The sequence below is a fragment of the Pterocles gutturalis genome, unplaced genomic scaffold (genome assembly GCF_000699245.1).
Source record: "Pterocles gutturalis isolate BGI_N339 unplaced genomic scaffold, ASM69924v1 scaffold53518, whole genome shotgun sequence".
NCBI classification, from domain to species: domain Eukaryota; kingdom Metazoa; phylum Chordata; class Aves; order Pterocliformes; family Pteroclidae; genus Pterocles; species Pterocles gutturalis.
In genome coordinates this window covers 1,708-16,463 of record NW_010125110.1, presented here as the reverse complement: position 1 = coordinate 16,463, position 14,756 = coordinate 1,708, and the positions used below count along the sequence as shown (strand labels likewise).

General features: G+C 37.0%; 1 protein-coding gene across 1 annotated transcript in view; it reads left to right on the top strand.

Annotated features, from left to right (window-relative positions):
• The window catches only part of BICC1 (BicC family RNA binding protein 1), a 30,642-nt gene extending 17,154 nt beyond the window's left edge, over positions 1-13,488 (top strand). Inside the window, exons 13-20 of the mRNA XM_010078418.1 lie at positions 361-517; positions 1,907-2,072; positions 3,435-3,474; positions 4,144-4,298; positions 6,673-6,829; positions 9,327-9,487; positions 11,780-11,879; positions 13,358-13,488. Of these exons, the coding sequence (XP_010076720.1) occupies positions 361-517; positions 1,907-2,072; positions 3,435-3,474; positions 4,144-4,298; positions 6,673-6,829; positions 9,327-9,487; positions 11,780-11,879; positions 13,358-13,488 (1,067 nt within the window). The remainder of the gene's footprint in view (positions 1-360; positions 518-1,906; positions 2,073-3,434; positions 3,475-4,143; positions 4,299-6,672; positions 6,830-9,326; positions 9,488-11,779; positions 11,880-13,357) is intronic.
• Positions 13,489-14,756: the final 1,268 nt, after the last annotated feature.

Sequence of the window (14,756 nt, the reverse complement as noted above, 5' to 3'; positions counted from 1 at the left end):
AAAAGTTATCTGAGCATTTGACAAGGTTTATTACAACTGGATAGGAAATCAAATTTGTTCAAAATACTTGGTCACTGCTGATTGTCAGTGTTCTGAGTTAATATTACTAATATTACTTAAAATATTTTTTAGAAAGAAAATACTTAGTGTGTCTACTATATGTGTGAATACTAACACCTTTTTTGAGCTTTTGAACTTATATTTCTGATGTCTTAACCTTGACCAAGTTGTTATCCCTGAAGACTAGAATAATTCTGTAAGGAGGAGAGTAGGTTTTGTTCTGTAGTTGTCGTTCCTTCAGTATATTCACTAGAACATAGAAGGGTTTTTGTTTAAGTGTTCTCTTTGTTGGTCTTGTAGGTTGCAATGATGCTTTTGTAGAAGTGGGCATGCCAAGAAGTCCATCCCATTCAGCAAATACCAGTGATCTGAAGCAGATGATGAGCTCTTCCAAACAGGCCTGTGCTAAGAGACAAACAGTTGAATTACTGCAAGGCACCAAAAACTCTCACTTACAGTAAGTTAAATGAACAAATACAGATTAATGGAACTTTTGCTATGCAAAAAATACTTAACATGTTTTTGTAGGTAGATGATGTGGTTCAGTCAAAAAATACTCAGAGCTGATTTAAATTTGGCTTGATTTTTAATCACATTGGGCATTAATATACCCCCCAGTTTGTCTGATAATTGCAAGCTTTGAATGCTTTTTGAACACACTCAGTATTTTTACTTGGTTTGAAGAAAATAAATGTGTTTGCTCTCCCACAAAAGAGTGGAGGTTTTTTTCAGAGGAACTTTCATTACCTGTTTCTAAAGGATACATTTTCGCACTTTCCTTTTTTTATTGATTGCTTTGAGAACAATTCCTAAGTGACAGCCTTTTTCCTTTTGTGTGTACCTGAGGCTGTTTTCTTCTTAGAGAAAATTATATTCAGGGCATAACAGCATGTTCTCAAACTCTTGTCTCTATGATTTTTTTGTTTATTTGTTTTTTTTAAATGAAACAGCGGTGGGAAAGGCTCTTGTGAGTCACAACATGTCTTGGCAATGCAGGTCTTGTGCTTAACGCAATGTTTTGTCCGATCTGCTTTAAGTAGTGTTTTCATTTTTCATTTTGGGAACTGTTTATCATCATTCCTTTGAGATGCATGTTTTCTTCTACCTCATTTACTTACCCTGTTAAACCTATGATATGTAGTTTTTTCATTCCATTGTAATAGTTTAGAAATCCAAGGATTCCTGCTAACCAGACTCAGTTGTTTGTATGTCACTCAGTTGTTTGTATGTCTTGTTCTTTTTGTTGAGGATATAGAGCTCACAATTTCCTTAGGGCATTTTTCTAGGGCAGTCCACAGCATCTAAAGCGTGGTTCACTTTGCTTTGAAGTAAGAGTTCATACGTGGCTGATTTTTTAAAAAGAAAAGGTTACACTAGGAGGTGCTTTGGCACATGAGGCTGCAATTGTTGAAGCTTTAAAACCAAGTAGGACCCATGTTAACTTTCTTAGTCCCCGTTATGCATCTCTGTATCCTACTACTATCAGTCTGTTATAACTGCTGAGCTGCTGGCCTGAGCAAGGTATGAAGTCAGCCTGTGTAGGGATCGTGTGTGATAATTCCAGATACCAGACAGCTCAAATCTGGATCTATAAACTATACCTCATACTTGGTAATGCAGGAAGCAGGAATACATGCTTTGTTTCACTGTCAGCGAAGCAGGTAAAGGAGAGCTAAGACTTTTGAAATTAAAAGAAAGAAAAAGGCCACCGAGATTTTGTGTACCGGTATTTCTTGAATTTTTCTACCAGACTTCTCAGGGTAAAGCTCAATTATCAAAATTGCATTGAATTTTCACTGCTTGTGAAAAAAGAAAACTGGAGTTAATACTGACTTTGCTCCTGCAGTACTGCAGAGAGGCTGCTCTCGGATGCAGAGTTGAGTGCTTCTGAAAGTCCCGTGGCTGATAAAAAGGCTCCTGGAAGTGAACGGGCAGCAGAGAGAGCAGCAGCTGCCCAGCAGAACTCTGAAAGAGCACATCTAGCTACGCAGCCATCATATGTAAATATGCAGGTAAGTTTCCCTGAATAAACCCAAATCTATCACAAAACTTGATAATTGCGAAGTGGAATTACCATGGAATGTGAAGGTGACTGTTGACTGACTTGCCATTACCAGTTCAGTAAAAACATTTTCCAGCTAAGTCATTAACCCTTTCAACTGAAGAGTGGGTTGTCAACCAAAAGTCTTGAAGACCAAAAAAGCCCTTATGCTTCTGTTGAATACGAAAAATTTAAGTACAGAATAAATTGAATGGCTATATTAGTCTACACAAGCATCATTTGTGTGTTAAAAAAAATAAATTCTTCTATTGCTTTGAGAAGAGAGAATTGTACCTACAGAAGACACTTTACAACTTCCCATAAGCAGTGTCAACACAATTTTTTTTCTATAGCTTCAGGTTCATATACAGTGGGATTTACTGGAGTAACTACACTGGTTCTGCTTTATAAATATGGATCTGTACACACACTCCTTTTTTCTTGTACTTTTCCTACTTGTTTAACTGCAGCCTACTACTGTGCTATAAACTACTTCCATGTTACTTTAAATCTCCCCAAAGAGAGAGATCCTGCTAGCTCTTTGTCAAGCAGTAGTAACAGTAGTTTTCAGATTAAATCTATCAGTGTGTGGGCATAACTGGACTGCATGGAGTAGTGGAACAAGATTAAGGTTAATGTTTTGCAGCCCTTTTCCTTAGTTACTCCTCTAGTTATTTCAAGTAGTGATTTTAATGCTTCAGGCTAAATACTGCGTTTTTTGTAGTTTTGTGCATGTTTAGACTTGATAATCCATAATTCAAACAAGGGTAACTTTTTTAACCAGGGGAATTTAAATTTCGTCTTCCATTGTAATAGGTAGTGCAAATACAAGGGTTTTTAAAAAAATCTCTCAAAACTTGAGTTCTTTTCCTTTCAGAAGATGAGTGCATGGAGAAGAACTAAACTTGAAATATTACTAAAAATAACTGTGGTGCCTAGATTTGCTGCCTAAGATATGTATTATATTTTTTTGTACTGTTGAGGAATGTTTTAAATGCTAAGAACAGATAATTAAGGAAGAAAAACTACATTTGAAAAAAAATGTATTATTAAAAAAATTACTGAAAAATTCTGCCAGTTTGTAAATACAGCTGCTGCCTCAGATAAATATCAGATAGTTATTTAAAATCTTTTTTATCTGTGTTTGAGTGAATGCATTAAGTAACTAAGTCTCTCACTGGACTACTGTCAAATTGTTGTGCAGCTCTTCAGTTTTCTCCTAGATGTATTCACTGGCCACTTTCAAAACCTTTTTTTTTACAAATAGCTGAGTGCTGGAATGACATTTGGTTAGAATGGCAATTAAGCTGTTGTCTGCATTTTTAATTTTCAGGCATTTGATTATGAACAGAAGAAGCTATTAGCAACCAAAGGTATGTGGATAAGCAGTGACTTGCGAAAGTTTGTTAGTATACAGCTGAAAGAATTTTCTGAAGTTTCAGTTTTGTAATTTGATTTTTAATCAAACTGAAAGCTGATAGTGAAACATTTGTATATTAGTTTTCATGTTCCAAAAATTTCCTAGTACCAACATAGTATAAAATACAGTACAAACGACTTGCAGATGGGATACTCTGTGTGAGTACATCCATGTGCAAATAATCCATGCTGTTTTCAGAGACCTCACAGCTTTAATGCTTGATTTTATTTGGATGCAAATTAAACTTTAAGATGTTTGTCATATTGGCATACTTGCCCCTTATTTCAGGGATAAATTAAGTTACAAAATTCATAAGGGACTTAACCATGTATTTGACCTTATTAAAAATAAACCAAATACCCCTACACAAAAAAACCCAGAAACCCCTCTTTTTGAAAGAGATAGGATTCTCTTGGCATCCTTGCAGCCCTATGGGGTTTTGCTATCTTTTGGCAGAGTAAACTGCCTTAAGGAAGGGTAGGATTCAAGCTGTGTAGCAAGTGGAGGTGTTTAGAATTTACTGTTTGGTGGGTTGAAGTCTGTTAGCGTACATGACTTCAGGGTTATCATCTCAGGACCTTTGCTAAGGTTGAGATTTACTAATTTATCTCTAATTTTTCAGCTATGCTAAAGAAGCCAGTTGTAACGGAAGTGAGAACTCCAACAAATACATGGAGTGGTTTGGGGTTCTCTAAATCTATGCCTGCAGAAACTATCAAGGAACTAAGAAGAGCAAATCATGTATCATACAAGCCATCTATGACAACTACATATGAGGTATAAAAAAGCTATGCTGTGATGGAAATTTATTTCTAGTGAATGATACACTTGTTTCTCTTGAGAAATGTAGAACTTTTGTAAAAATAAGTCTTGCATGTAAGTTTTTTAGTTTTCCTCTTAGGGTTCTAATTTTTTTTTAATTGTGAAAAATGTTTCATGTGCAAATATTAAGGCATATGGAATACACTCAATCCAGCACAAAATTATATCCACTTTATAAATGTTACTCTAGTTTTATAGAAGTCTGCTCCTGAAAATATATTTGTTTAAAGAAACTTAAAACAACTTATGGGAACAAATGGCTCAATAGTTGTACACAAGTGGTAGAAATCCTGTAATCTAATTAAAGCAATGTGTATATAACAGATAAACTATATAATGTGAATCACAACATGATGGAGCAGAATGTTAGAACAAGACATGGCTGCAGCTCTTTGTATCTTCTTTTGACAAAGCTGTACAACTGGAAGAGCTCACTCTATTTGCACTATTCACTGGGCTCAGAAATTTCCCAGGCAGGAGGCAGCCATAGGGTCCAGCAAGTCTCTTCAGAGTCTCCCCATGGGAATATTGCAGGGAATTTATGTTCCTTTCTTCTCAAAGGTATTCTGAAGTTGCTTTTTAGTGTGTTTGCTTGCTGTAATCTTTTCCAGCTTCCACAGAGACACCTTTTTCTTTGCTTCTGTCCTACTTATGTAAAATGTAAATGGCATGTCTCTTCGGGACTGGGACTTCATAGAGCTTTTCTCTAGGATGTACCTGTCTTTTAGTGCTAAATAAATATTCAGCCATGGTAAAAATGTGCCTTGGTGTTCCCCACTTTACATGCGAACTTTTTGTGTCATTCAATTACATGTAATAGGTTTGAATACACGTAATGGGCTTGCAGCCACAACTAAGGGGAGAGAAAAAGCTATGACCAAAATATGTGATTTTTTTTTAAATTTATTTTTTTTACATACCATTTTGTACTGATTGATCTGGGCTGGGGTGTTCCCCCAGACCATAATGCACTGCTAAAAGTCTCTAAGCAGGCATGTCATTCTAACCAAGAACACTGTGTCTTCATCACTTGGAGTCTGCACCTGTGCAAACCACAGGCTTAGCTCTCTCCAGTGAAACGACAGTGTGTTAGGATTCCTGTTTCCTTTGTTTGGTATGAGCGATTGTGGAAATATCTGGGGAAGCTGAAAATCTTGGATTCCTTGTGTCCTTCTATTTATCAATCTTCAACAACATTGGTATTAGAGGTAGTACCGCCACACTTCCTATGTACACATGCACGTTTGATGAGAGTCATGTGCTGAAGCCTTTGACCAAATGTAGTATTGGTGTTATAGTCTAGTTGCTGGGAAGTTAATTTGAAAATAAGCTCACCAAACATATTTCATCTTTACTGTGATATTTTACTGTGCATTCAGTTTTCCAGAAGCACTGGATGACATATTTTTACTTCACAACTCTTAACCTTCATTATGATCTAACATAATTTGGAGGCCCTGTCTCTTCTTGCTCTTCTGTAAGACGAAGTCAATTCCTGCTTCCCTTCATTTCCCGAAGCTATACTAACCAGAGCTCACATCTTCCCAATTTTGCCAGTGACAAGCTATTGTCTTTTTTTCTTCAGTGGTGTCAATTTTCCTGAATAGTAGAAGAGATTGCTTCCTCATAAGTTAGGCTTTTCAGTTGGACTTTGCAAGTGTATAGAATTAAATTGTTCATTTGGTTCTGTCATGTTTAGTTCATGTAAGTGTGTTTTATCAATAAGGCCCCTCTTATTTTTGGTTACATCCCCACTCAATTCCATAGTTAACTGCTGCTTTCAAGGAATACTGTTGCCTTATTTTGGAACATTCTGACTCATAGTGCTGAGAGTTGATAATTACTACTTTACAGGAATATGAAAAGCTATTTTTAAAAAAATCTGCAAATTTATAAACCATTGCAGAATTGTGTATTGTATACAATATTGTTGTCAAGGATTGTATACTTGATCCACTTATCTTCAGAGAGATGTTCTGTTATGTTCTCCTCGTGAGAGGATATAGTTGATAGACTGCTTTGTCTTGAATTTGTGTGGGAATTTGATAACATGGAACGTTTTATAAAAAAACTTGGAAATAGCAGTTTATTTTGAAGCATGGTCCTTAAATAACTTCCGCTTAAATCTCTAAACTACATATGTTTTAATCACACCTGCTGGTTTTGTGTCGGGTTTGCAATTATTTGACTATGGTCAATTGACAAAAGAAGGTTTGCAAGCATTAAGAGCTGCTTTTTTTTTCGTAACTGAGCTGCTTCAAAGAAAACATCTGAGTCACAATCGAACTCCTGTTTCTGCCCTTTTTTAAAGTTCTTTTTTTATTTGTAGGGTTCATCAATGTCTCTCTCGCGGTCCAACAGTCGGGAGCACCTGGGAGGTGGCAGTGAATCTGATAACTGGAGAGACCGTAACGGACTTGGACCTGCAGCTCATAATGAATTTGTCTCCTCAATTGGCAGCCCCAAAAGGAAACAAAATAAATCAGGTTAATTTCTTAAGACCTGTTTTTTGAAAAAAATAATATTGATATCAATTAATATTTATTTTAATATAAGTATTTCCTGACATCATTAAGGATTTAAATTACTAGCACCTGTAAAGTAAACTTTTAGAGATATTAAAAGTGAAAGCATATGCAAGATTGTGTTAACACAGTATATGAAACATGGTCCAAAAGGAAGACTTTGCAGGAATTTTTTTAAATGTAAGACATGCTTGTTGAAAGCTCTTTGCTCTCTTGGAAGGGGTTTTTCAAGGTGTACTGAAAACAGACCTATATGAAAGCTTATTTCTAGTCTACTATTGTTCTGCTCCATTATCGATGCAATAACAACAGCTAGGTCTTTATTGGGATGTTTGCTCACTGGTGGAGAAGTCATAATCTGTGCTGATATTGAATTTTAAAGCATGATTCTCTTTATGGTGATAAAATAAGACTGTCCATATGTTTGGCACGGCCTAGCACATGATTTTAAACATGGGTTTCTGTGGATAAAGGCAGTAAATTTTGTAATTACTTTTAAAACAATGTTTAAAACTTAACAAATTAAAATGTCACCTTGGTTGAACGCTTTGAAACTTAATTTCATTGTTTTTAAATAATTTAATATGTGCCTTTCTGAAAGAGTGAAAAATAAAGGTATAAAACAGTGGTCCATACTAACCAACTGTGTTATGGGGAGATAACTACTGTGGCTATTTGTAGTCTTTTTTGTTGCCTTTTTCTTTTAAGGGTGAATAAAACCCAAATCCCAGATTAACTACAAAGTACTCAGATGGTATAAGTTGGACATCCTAAGAAAGTATAGCTTCAATTAGAGAAAATATTCATGGTTGGTATGCTTGTAATTATTCATGATTTTCAGAAGCACAAGAAGCACATTAGTTCAGCTGTGAAAGGCTGTATACTGTGTTCTGAGTATTCACAGAACAGATGAGATGAAAAGTTTATATTTGGAATCAAGCCCTTGATGTTTCAGAGCTAATTGGACAAAAATGGAAGCTCTAGGTTAATCAAGATAAATAAGGATTAAAAATGTATTTACATGTGCATTAGAAGAAAATTAGAAATGTGAACACATTGGTGGTGGGGAAAGCTGTAGCTTTCCCAGAGAATGAAATGTGTGGAGGGGGGACAAAAGAAACAGCTATGAGTTGGCTGGACGAATGTATTTATACCTTAATGTATAGGTCCCATAGTACTAAAATGTAAGTTGTCTTTGACACAATTGTGTAGTAGTGTTAAATTTCTTCTTTGTTTTTGAGACAATGCTTCCTGATTGCACCAGTAAGAAGTATTCCTTAATATTCAGTTTTCAGTATATGACCTTGCATCACCTGACACAAGTGTAGGATCATGAATTTGTTTGGGTATTTTTAGTGTTATCTTTACTCTGATAGTGAAGAAATTGAGGCACCACCTTTTAAAGTCTGAAAAATCAACTTAGTTATTGCTTCATTTGTTAAACTTAATGTTCACATTTTTAACATTGAATGGTTTAGCTATTTTTAAAACTCTTTTCCAAAATGGAGCTGAGGTTGATCGAAATCCTCCAGGCTCTGTAAATCCGCAGATGTTTCTATCTAGTCGATGGTCAGAAAATAAGAAGTGTAGCATAGCCAGTTGTGAAGAATAGCAGTTTTCACCTCCTGTTGGCATTCTATAGTGGAAGCCATTGCATCTCTAGGGCAATCTTAATTTTACTCACGTGGGAGGTATCCTTTACTTTCTGCAAGCCTCTTATACAGTCACAGTCTTTCCTGTGTCTGTAACAAGGGAAGGGAGCGCTTACAATGGCCCCATCTACACAAATGCCTGATGCACTCCCTGGGAGCTATTCTCTTCTTAAACAGCATGAGGAAAAATAATTATTATAATATGTGATTACATAGTATCAGTATGCAGGCACAGAGGAAAGGGATTGCACTGCTAAATCGGCTTCCTCGGGTTTTTTAAGAACCTTACCCTGGAAACTTTTTTTAAAAGATATACCTTTTAGGAATGTAAATTAAAATTATACAGGGAGAGTATTTCCAGCTTTAGTCTCTTATAAAACTATTGCATTTATTTTTTGTCTCTACTTTACTAAAGTAATAGCCAAATCATGTGGCTGTTAGGTAGTTTCTTTACCGGGAGTTACTCCAGCAATATTCACTGGAGAAAAGAGGAAAGGGCTTAAGAGGAAGAAAAGCACCGAGGTCTTGCAGCTCTTTGCCTTGTACAAGTTCCTGGCTTGTATCCATGTACATACAGTTCGTATAATATTATTTTATTCTTTATGTAGAAAACAAACACTGGAACTTAATTAACCAAAAAATTTGCTTTATGCTGTTCATTCTCAGACCACTGAGAGGCATTTTTTGCTGAATAACAATGATTTAAATATTTTGTTAATTTAATGATCTAATGGTATACAATGTTGATATGACAGAAAATTGTGCACTTCTCTGACATGACTGAAAATGCATTTCTTCCCTTTCAGCTGAACACTATCTGAGTAGCAGCAATTACATGGACTGCATTTCCTCGCTGACAGGAAGCAATGGCTGTAACCTGAACAGTTTGTTTAAGGGATCTGATCTTCCTGAGCTGTTCAGCAAACTTGGTTTGGGCAAATACACAGATGTATTCCAGCAGCAAGAGGTTAGTGTTCCTTTGAAAGATACCTTTGTGTTTGTAGCATGTTTTCCAGCAGTAGTTGTTCTGTGTCTTGACTAAAGTCACTAAGAAGTCTCACTTTGTGACAGGATTTTCATGAGCTGTTCTTTCAAATCTGTATCGTATATCTTACAATTTCCAGATACAGCAGCCTGGACATGAGTACATTTTTTGTCCTGCACTTTTAACTTCTGCTTAACCAAGAGTTAAACTATGGGGTGGTTTTGGTTTGTTTGTTTTTTTTTTTTTTTTTTTTATTCAAGGAAGTTTAAACCTTGGCTCCTACTTGTAAACTAGGATGCTAACTAGAATTTAATAGCTTTTGGTCAACTTCACATATAGGCTACGGAAATCCAGGCTGAGTTCGGTAGCAAAGTCTTGTCTTGGCTGATGCTGGGCTCACGTCCATTCATCCCTCACCTCTTCCCCTGTGTGCCAGTGGACTTCCTTTGATCCAGTCCCAGCAGGGACATGTAGCCAGTCATCTCTGGGAGCTTTCCATGTTCGCACCAACTAATCTCAGTTTAGTCCAAGTGGTAGTATTTCATATCCTTGGAATACTATAGAGTCAACTTGCTTGTCTGCAAATTATTTATTCAGGTGACAGATTTAACAGTGTCACGAAAGTACGGTGAGTCTAGCTGCAAGACTTACTGGCTTAGACATAGAGCCACTGAGTTTGTCCTAAAAGGACCATAGTTGTATCTTGGAATTAAGTGTCACACCACTGGAACTGGGCATACTAGGGAGCAAAACAGATGTTTTAGTGGGTGTGTCAGTACCTCGTGGTACAGGGGAAGGACCAGTGTTAGATTTGGCATCTTCCTGTGTTCTGGACCCATACGTCCACTTTGCATCATTATCAGCAGCAAGGTCTGCACCAGTCGCTCGTCTCAGATTTGCGCCTGCATTTTTTCTCCTAAAAGAGCACACAAAGGGTTTTTTTGCACAGATTGCCATGTCATTAAGAGAACTATGCATGCAGTCATGAAGAACAAACTCCAAGAGGACTTTCCATTCATGTTGCACGAGTTGCACTGGTGTGCCAATATTAGCTTCAGATTTGCTTCCACAAGATGAAAACTGTGCACACCAGGGGCACATTAAAGTGCGTACTACACTATTCCAAGGGTTGACATGAGGCAAATTTGTACCTTCTCGTGTGCACTAAGTTGCTCATGTATATGTGCTCTCAGAACCTCCTGAGTCCACCAAAGTGTTTTGCTGCTGTCTGAGCCCAAGGGCTGCTGGATCTGGCGCATTTCCTGCCAGCATTTCTTGTTTCTCTCTAATCATACTGCTGAAGTGCTGCAGGGGAATTATGTTCCCGTGCAGTACTGCATAGAAGTGCTTAGGAACTGGCTCCATGAGAGCTAATGAACTCTTTTTGGATTGCAAAGCACTGGCAGGTGTGGGATAGACACCAACATGGGTTTGCCTTCCACCAGTCTGAAAGTGGCAAGATCAACCCTCTGTCTGAGCAAATAAATCCAGCTGTATCTCAACTCTGTGTACAGTTCCTCAGGTTCATCTCCTCTGTACTCTCCTCCGTGTTCCATAATACCCATATTATCTAGTCATCAGTCCTTTCGTATTATCTTAGCCACTTGCTCTGCCTAAAAAGGAGAGAGAGCTGTGTTGGTTTCTAACACTAAAGATGGCTTCTCTTTGAGAGGTGGTTTTTTATAATCAGCAACCTCAAGAGTTGCTGATTAAGTGTAATGAGCCAAGTGATTTGGCCAGAGTGAAAGTTGAAGAATTTTCCACTACATTTCTGTGAATTGCACTGGGAGCAAAAAAAACCACAAACATACATGGTTGGACACACTTTGGAATGCTGTGAAATACTCAGTGCTTTAACTCAAATGCATCACCAATAGTTGAGCGATCCTCCTCTAACAAACACACTGTAGTCTGAAGCACCTACCTGTATCTATAAACACATATGCTTGGCTATTCCAAAGTACATTGTAGCAATTGTAGTACATAGTCAGTCTCAAGAGTCACAAATAAATAGAGTTGGTCTCTATGCTTTTCTAAAACTGCTCGGTTTTTAGTTTCTCCTTGTCTGTTGGAAACAGAGTAGCAAATTGAGGAATGATGTGAAGAAGCCATTGGGAAGCAGTGATTGCTGTTTATATGCTAAGAATAGCTCGGCAGACTAACCGTAAAATGCAATAGGAAAAAAAGTTGTACATATATTCTAAACCACATTTATGTCATAAATTTGGGGAAGAGACTTGTTTTGCATAATTTTCCCGTTTCTTTTTACTCTAGATTGATCTGCAGACATTCCTTACTCTTACTGATCAAGATTTGAAAGAGTTGGGAATTACTACTTTTGGTGCCAGAAGAAAAATGCTGCTTGCAATCTCAGGTAAATAGCACAGATTATAATCTGTTGATTCTAAGCATTGTTTGTATTTTTCTCACTTGTTTTGTATGTTTATAGTTGACAAAGGATCTTGGTAAAACTGAAAAGTAGGAATCTAGTACACAGAGGTCATGTTGGCTTGCCTCTTGTCAGAAGGCACTTAAACCCAGCCTTTGTAGACCTTTCTCGTGACTGAATAAGATTTCAGTTGCATAGTTCTCTATCCACTCGTAAAGTTGGAGCTTCACAGAAAGTTTGTTTCACAGTAGATTGTGAACTTTATTTTATACCCCAAAACTGTGGGTCCTATAACCTCTGGGATTACAGGCTCTGCAGAGTCTGAATGTCACTACAAACCCGTTTTTACTGGGTTTGGTTTGGTTTTTTGCTTGTGGGTTGTTTCCCGCCCCTCCACCAGGCTAGTTGGTCCTACAAAATGTATAGGTTTGAAAAGAAACACAGGACTCTTATTTGGAATTTTTCCAACCCACTTTAATTAAAAGGTTGTCTTGTACCCTACGTGCAGAAAGATGAAGGCCAAATGTAATTCCTTACAATATGTTGTAGTATGTAATGCCTAACTATATTTTTTCTAATTGTAATAAATACCATGAGTTTTCATATTACGTAGGAGTGTTCCATCATCATTGTCTAGGCTATGAATCTATTTCAGATGAAGCGTTCTCTTCAGATGCTTCGTTGTAACACTAGATCATTTTTCTCCCAATTGCATCTCTTCTGCTGATGCCACTAGTGAATGTTTTTAGGAATCGAAAATGACAGCGTGAAGAGGGTAAAAATACTTTGTTCAGTAGCAGTCATGAAAATCTATGCAATCTTTCAGTGATTTGTATCTGTCATGGAGGTTGTTTACAAGAATAAAAATGTGGGGAAAGGAAAAATGTTTTGCATGAGCAATTGCTAATAGAAGCTTCGTGTGCATGTTTGAAGGAGAGATGAACATCTGTTTTTTCTGAAAGTCCTTATTAAAATATTGCTTCAGTGTTGTGTTTAAAGTACGGAATTGTGCATTGAGAAATGATCAAGATGCTAATAAGCTTTTCTGTCACCTCAGTTTACATTGCATGGTTGCACTGCAGCGATACATTGTGTGTATGTGCCTTGAGGAAGGCTGGGGCCTTTGAGTATTGTAACAGAACCTTTCTAAAGCATTTCAGCTATGTCAATTTGATCTAAGTCAATATTGCAAAACATTACCTACTCCAGACTGTACCAGTGCCAAGTAAGAATTGCACCAAGTAGCTGCCTGCATCCCAAGCAGCCTCTATGAGTCTTAAGCTGGCACTCTTACTTTCCTGTTGAACTGTTAAATTGAACACGCACCTTGTAGACATTTTCAGTTCATACTGTTGTATATAAAATATTTTGTTTGCTTAAATAGAAGTTTTACTTTTGGTTTAGATCAAAATACTAAAATTAATTTCTGATTAAAGATTTCTTTGTGTGTGTGGCCTTTATAGAACTGAATAAAAACCGAAGAAAGCTTTTTGATCCATCAAACATACGTGCCTCATTCCTGGAAGGTGGAGCTAGTGGAAGACTGCCGCGTCAGTATCATTCGGACATTGCTAGTGTCAGCGGTCGCTGGTAGCAGGAAGTTGTGGCTCAGAAAGTCAGCTGTAAAGATGGGCATGGCAATCCTGTGGACAGCCTTCACTGCACACCACCCTCTGCACTTTGGGAGTTTGGGTGTCAAGGACCAAAGTATTTTGTCTGTTGTCTTTCAAAACACCAAATGTGGGTTACGTTATACTCATGTAGATTGGACAGAATTTGCAATAATAATAATATAGGGTTCTTTGTTTAGTATTTTGTTACCTATAACTATAATGTATGCACTGAATTTTTGCTTTGTTGAATGAAGGAAGAATGAAGAGCTGGGATGCCAGAGAGCATAGATTTTGGTTTTATCAAGATGAATTTTTCTGGTACTGCTTAAAATAACTATTGAGGTCTTTCTGCACTTTACATGTTCTGATTTCTTGTCCTGTGGAAATTTCTCTTTCATTTCCGTGTCAATTTTTATATTGTCACTAATCAAATTGTTTTCAGGTGTTTCTGCATTAAGTCACATCTCACTGTAATGGTACTAGAAACTGGTTCTTATGCAGATTTTCCCTTCTCTCTGTCTCGCCAGTAGTTATCTGAAGAGATTGTTCCAAAATCAAGCCACTTGGTAGTGGACCAGTCTTATTACACTCTCATAAAGCAGTCTAATGCTGCTTGCAATAATACTCACTCACTGTAACAAATGCAATGAAAGACCAAAATGGACCTTGCAATATTAACCCTTTGCAGACATCATATTTAACTGCTGCCTATTATGCTAAAACTGTTTTTAATGGTTGTCTGAAAGCAAAGGGCTATTCTTAGTACCCTGTCACTAAAGGACACTTATTTATATCAGACTTTTATTTTTAGATTCTATACACATACAATACGTAACAGATTAAACTGATCTACTGCAGATTTATGGTAGAGAATGAAAGGCATTCATCAAACTAGAGCTCTGGGCTGTCAGTTTGATTAAACAGACAACTAATCTAATTTGACAAGACAGCACTGTTGCCATTTAATAAATGACACATATTACTTACATGACTATGCATGCAGCAATTAAGCAACTCACATGAAATAGGTGTGATAGCATCTGTTTTGTTCAATCTAGATTTGTAACTGTCGGCTGCAGAAGTGTTTAAAACTGGAGATGAACTGTTTCTGAAACAAGTTATGGTCAACAGAAGGAGTCCATATTATAAGCAGCTGGAGCTAACTATTGTATTCTTATACTGTGAAAGTCCAAAGAATTTGGCAATATTATTCCTCTGTCTTTACAGACATCTTGTTATGGGTTTATGA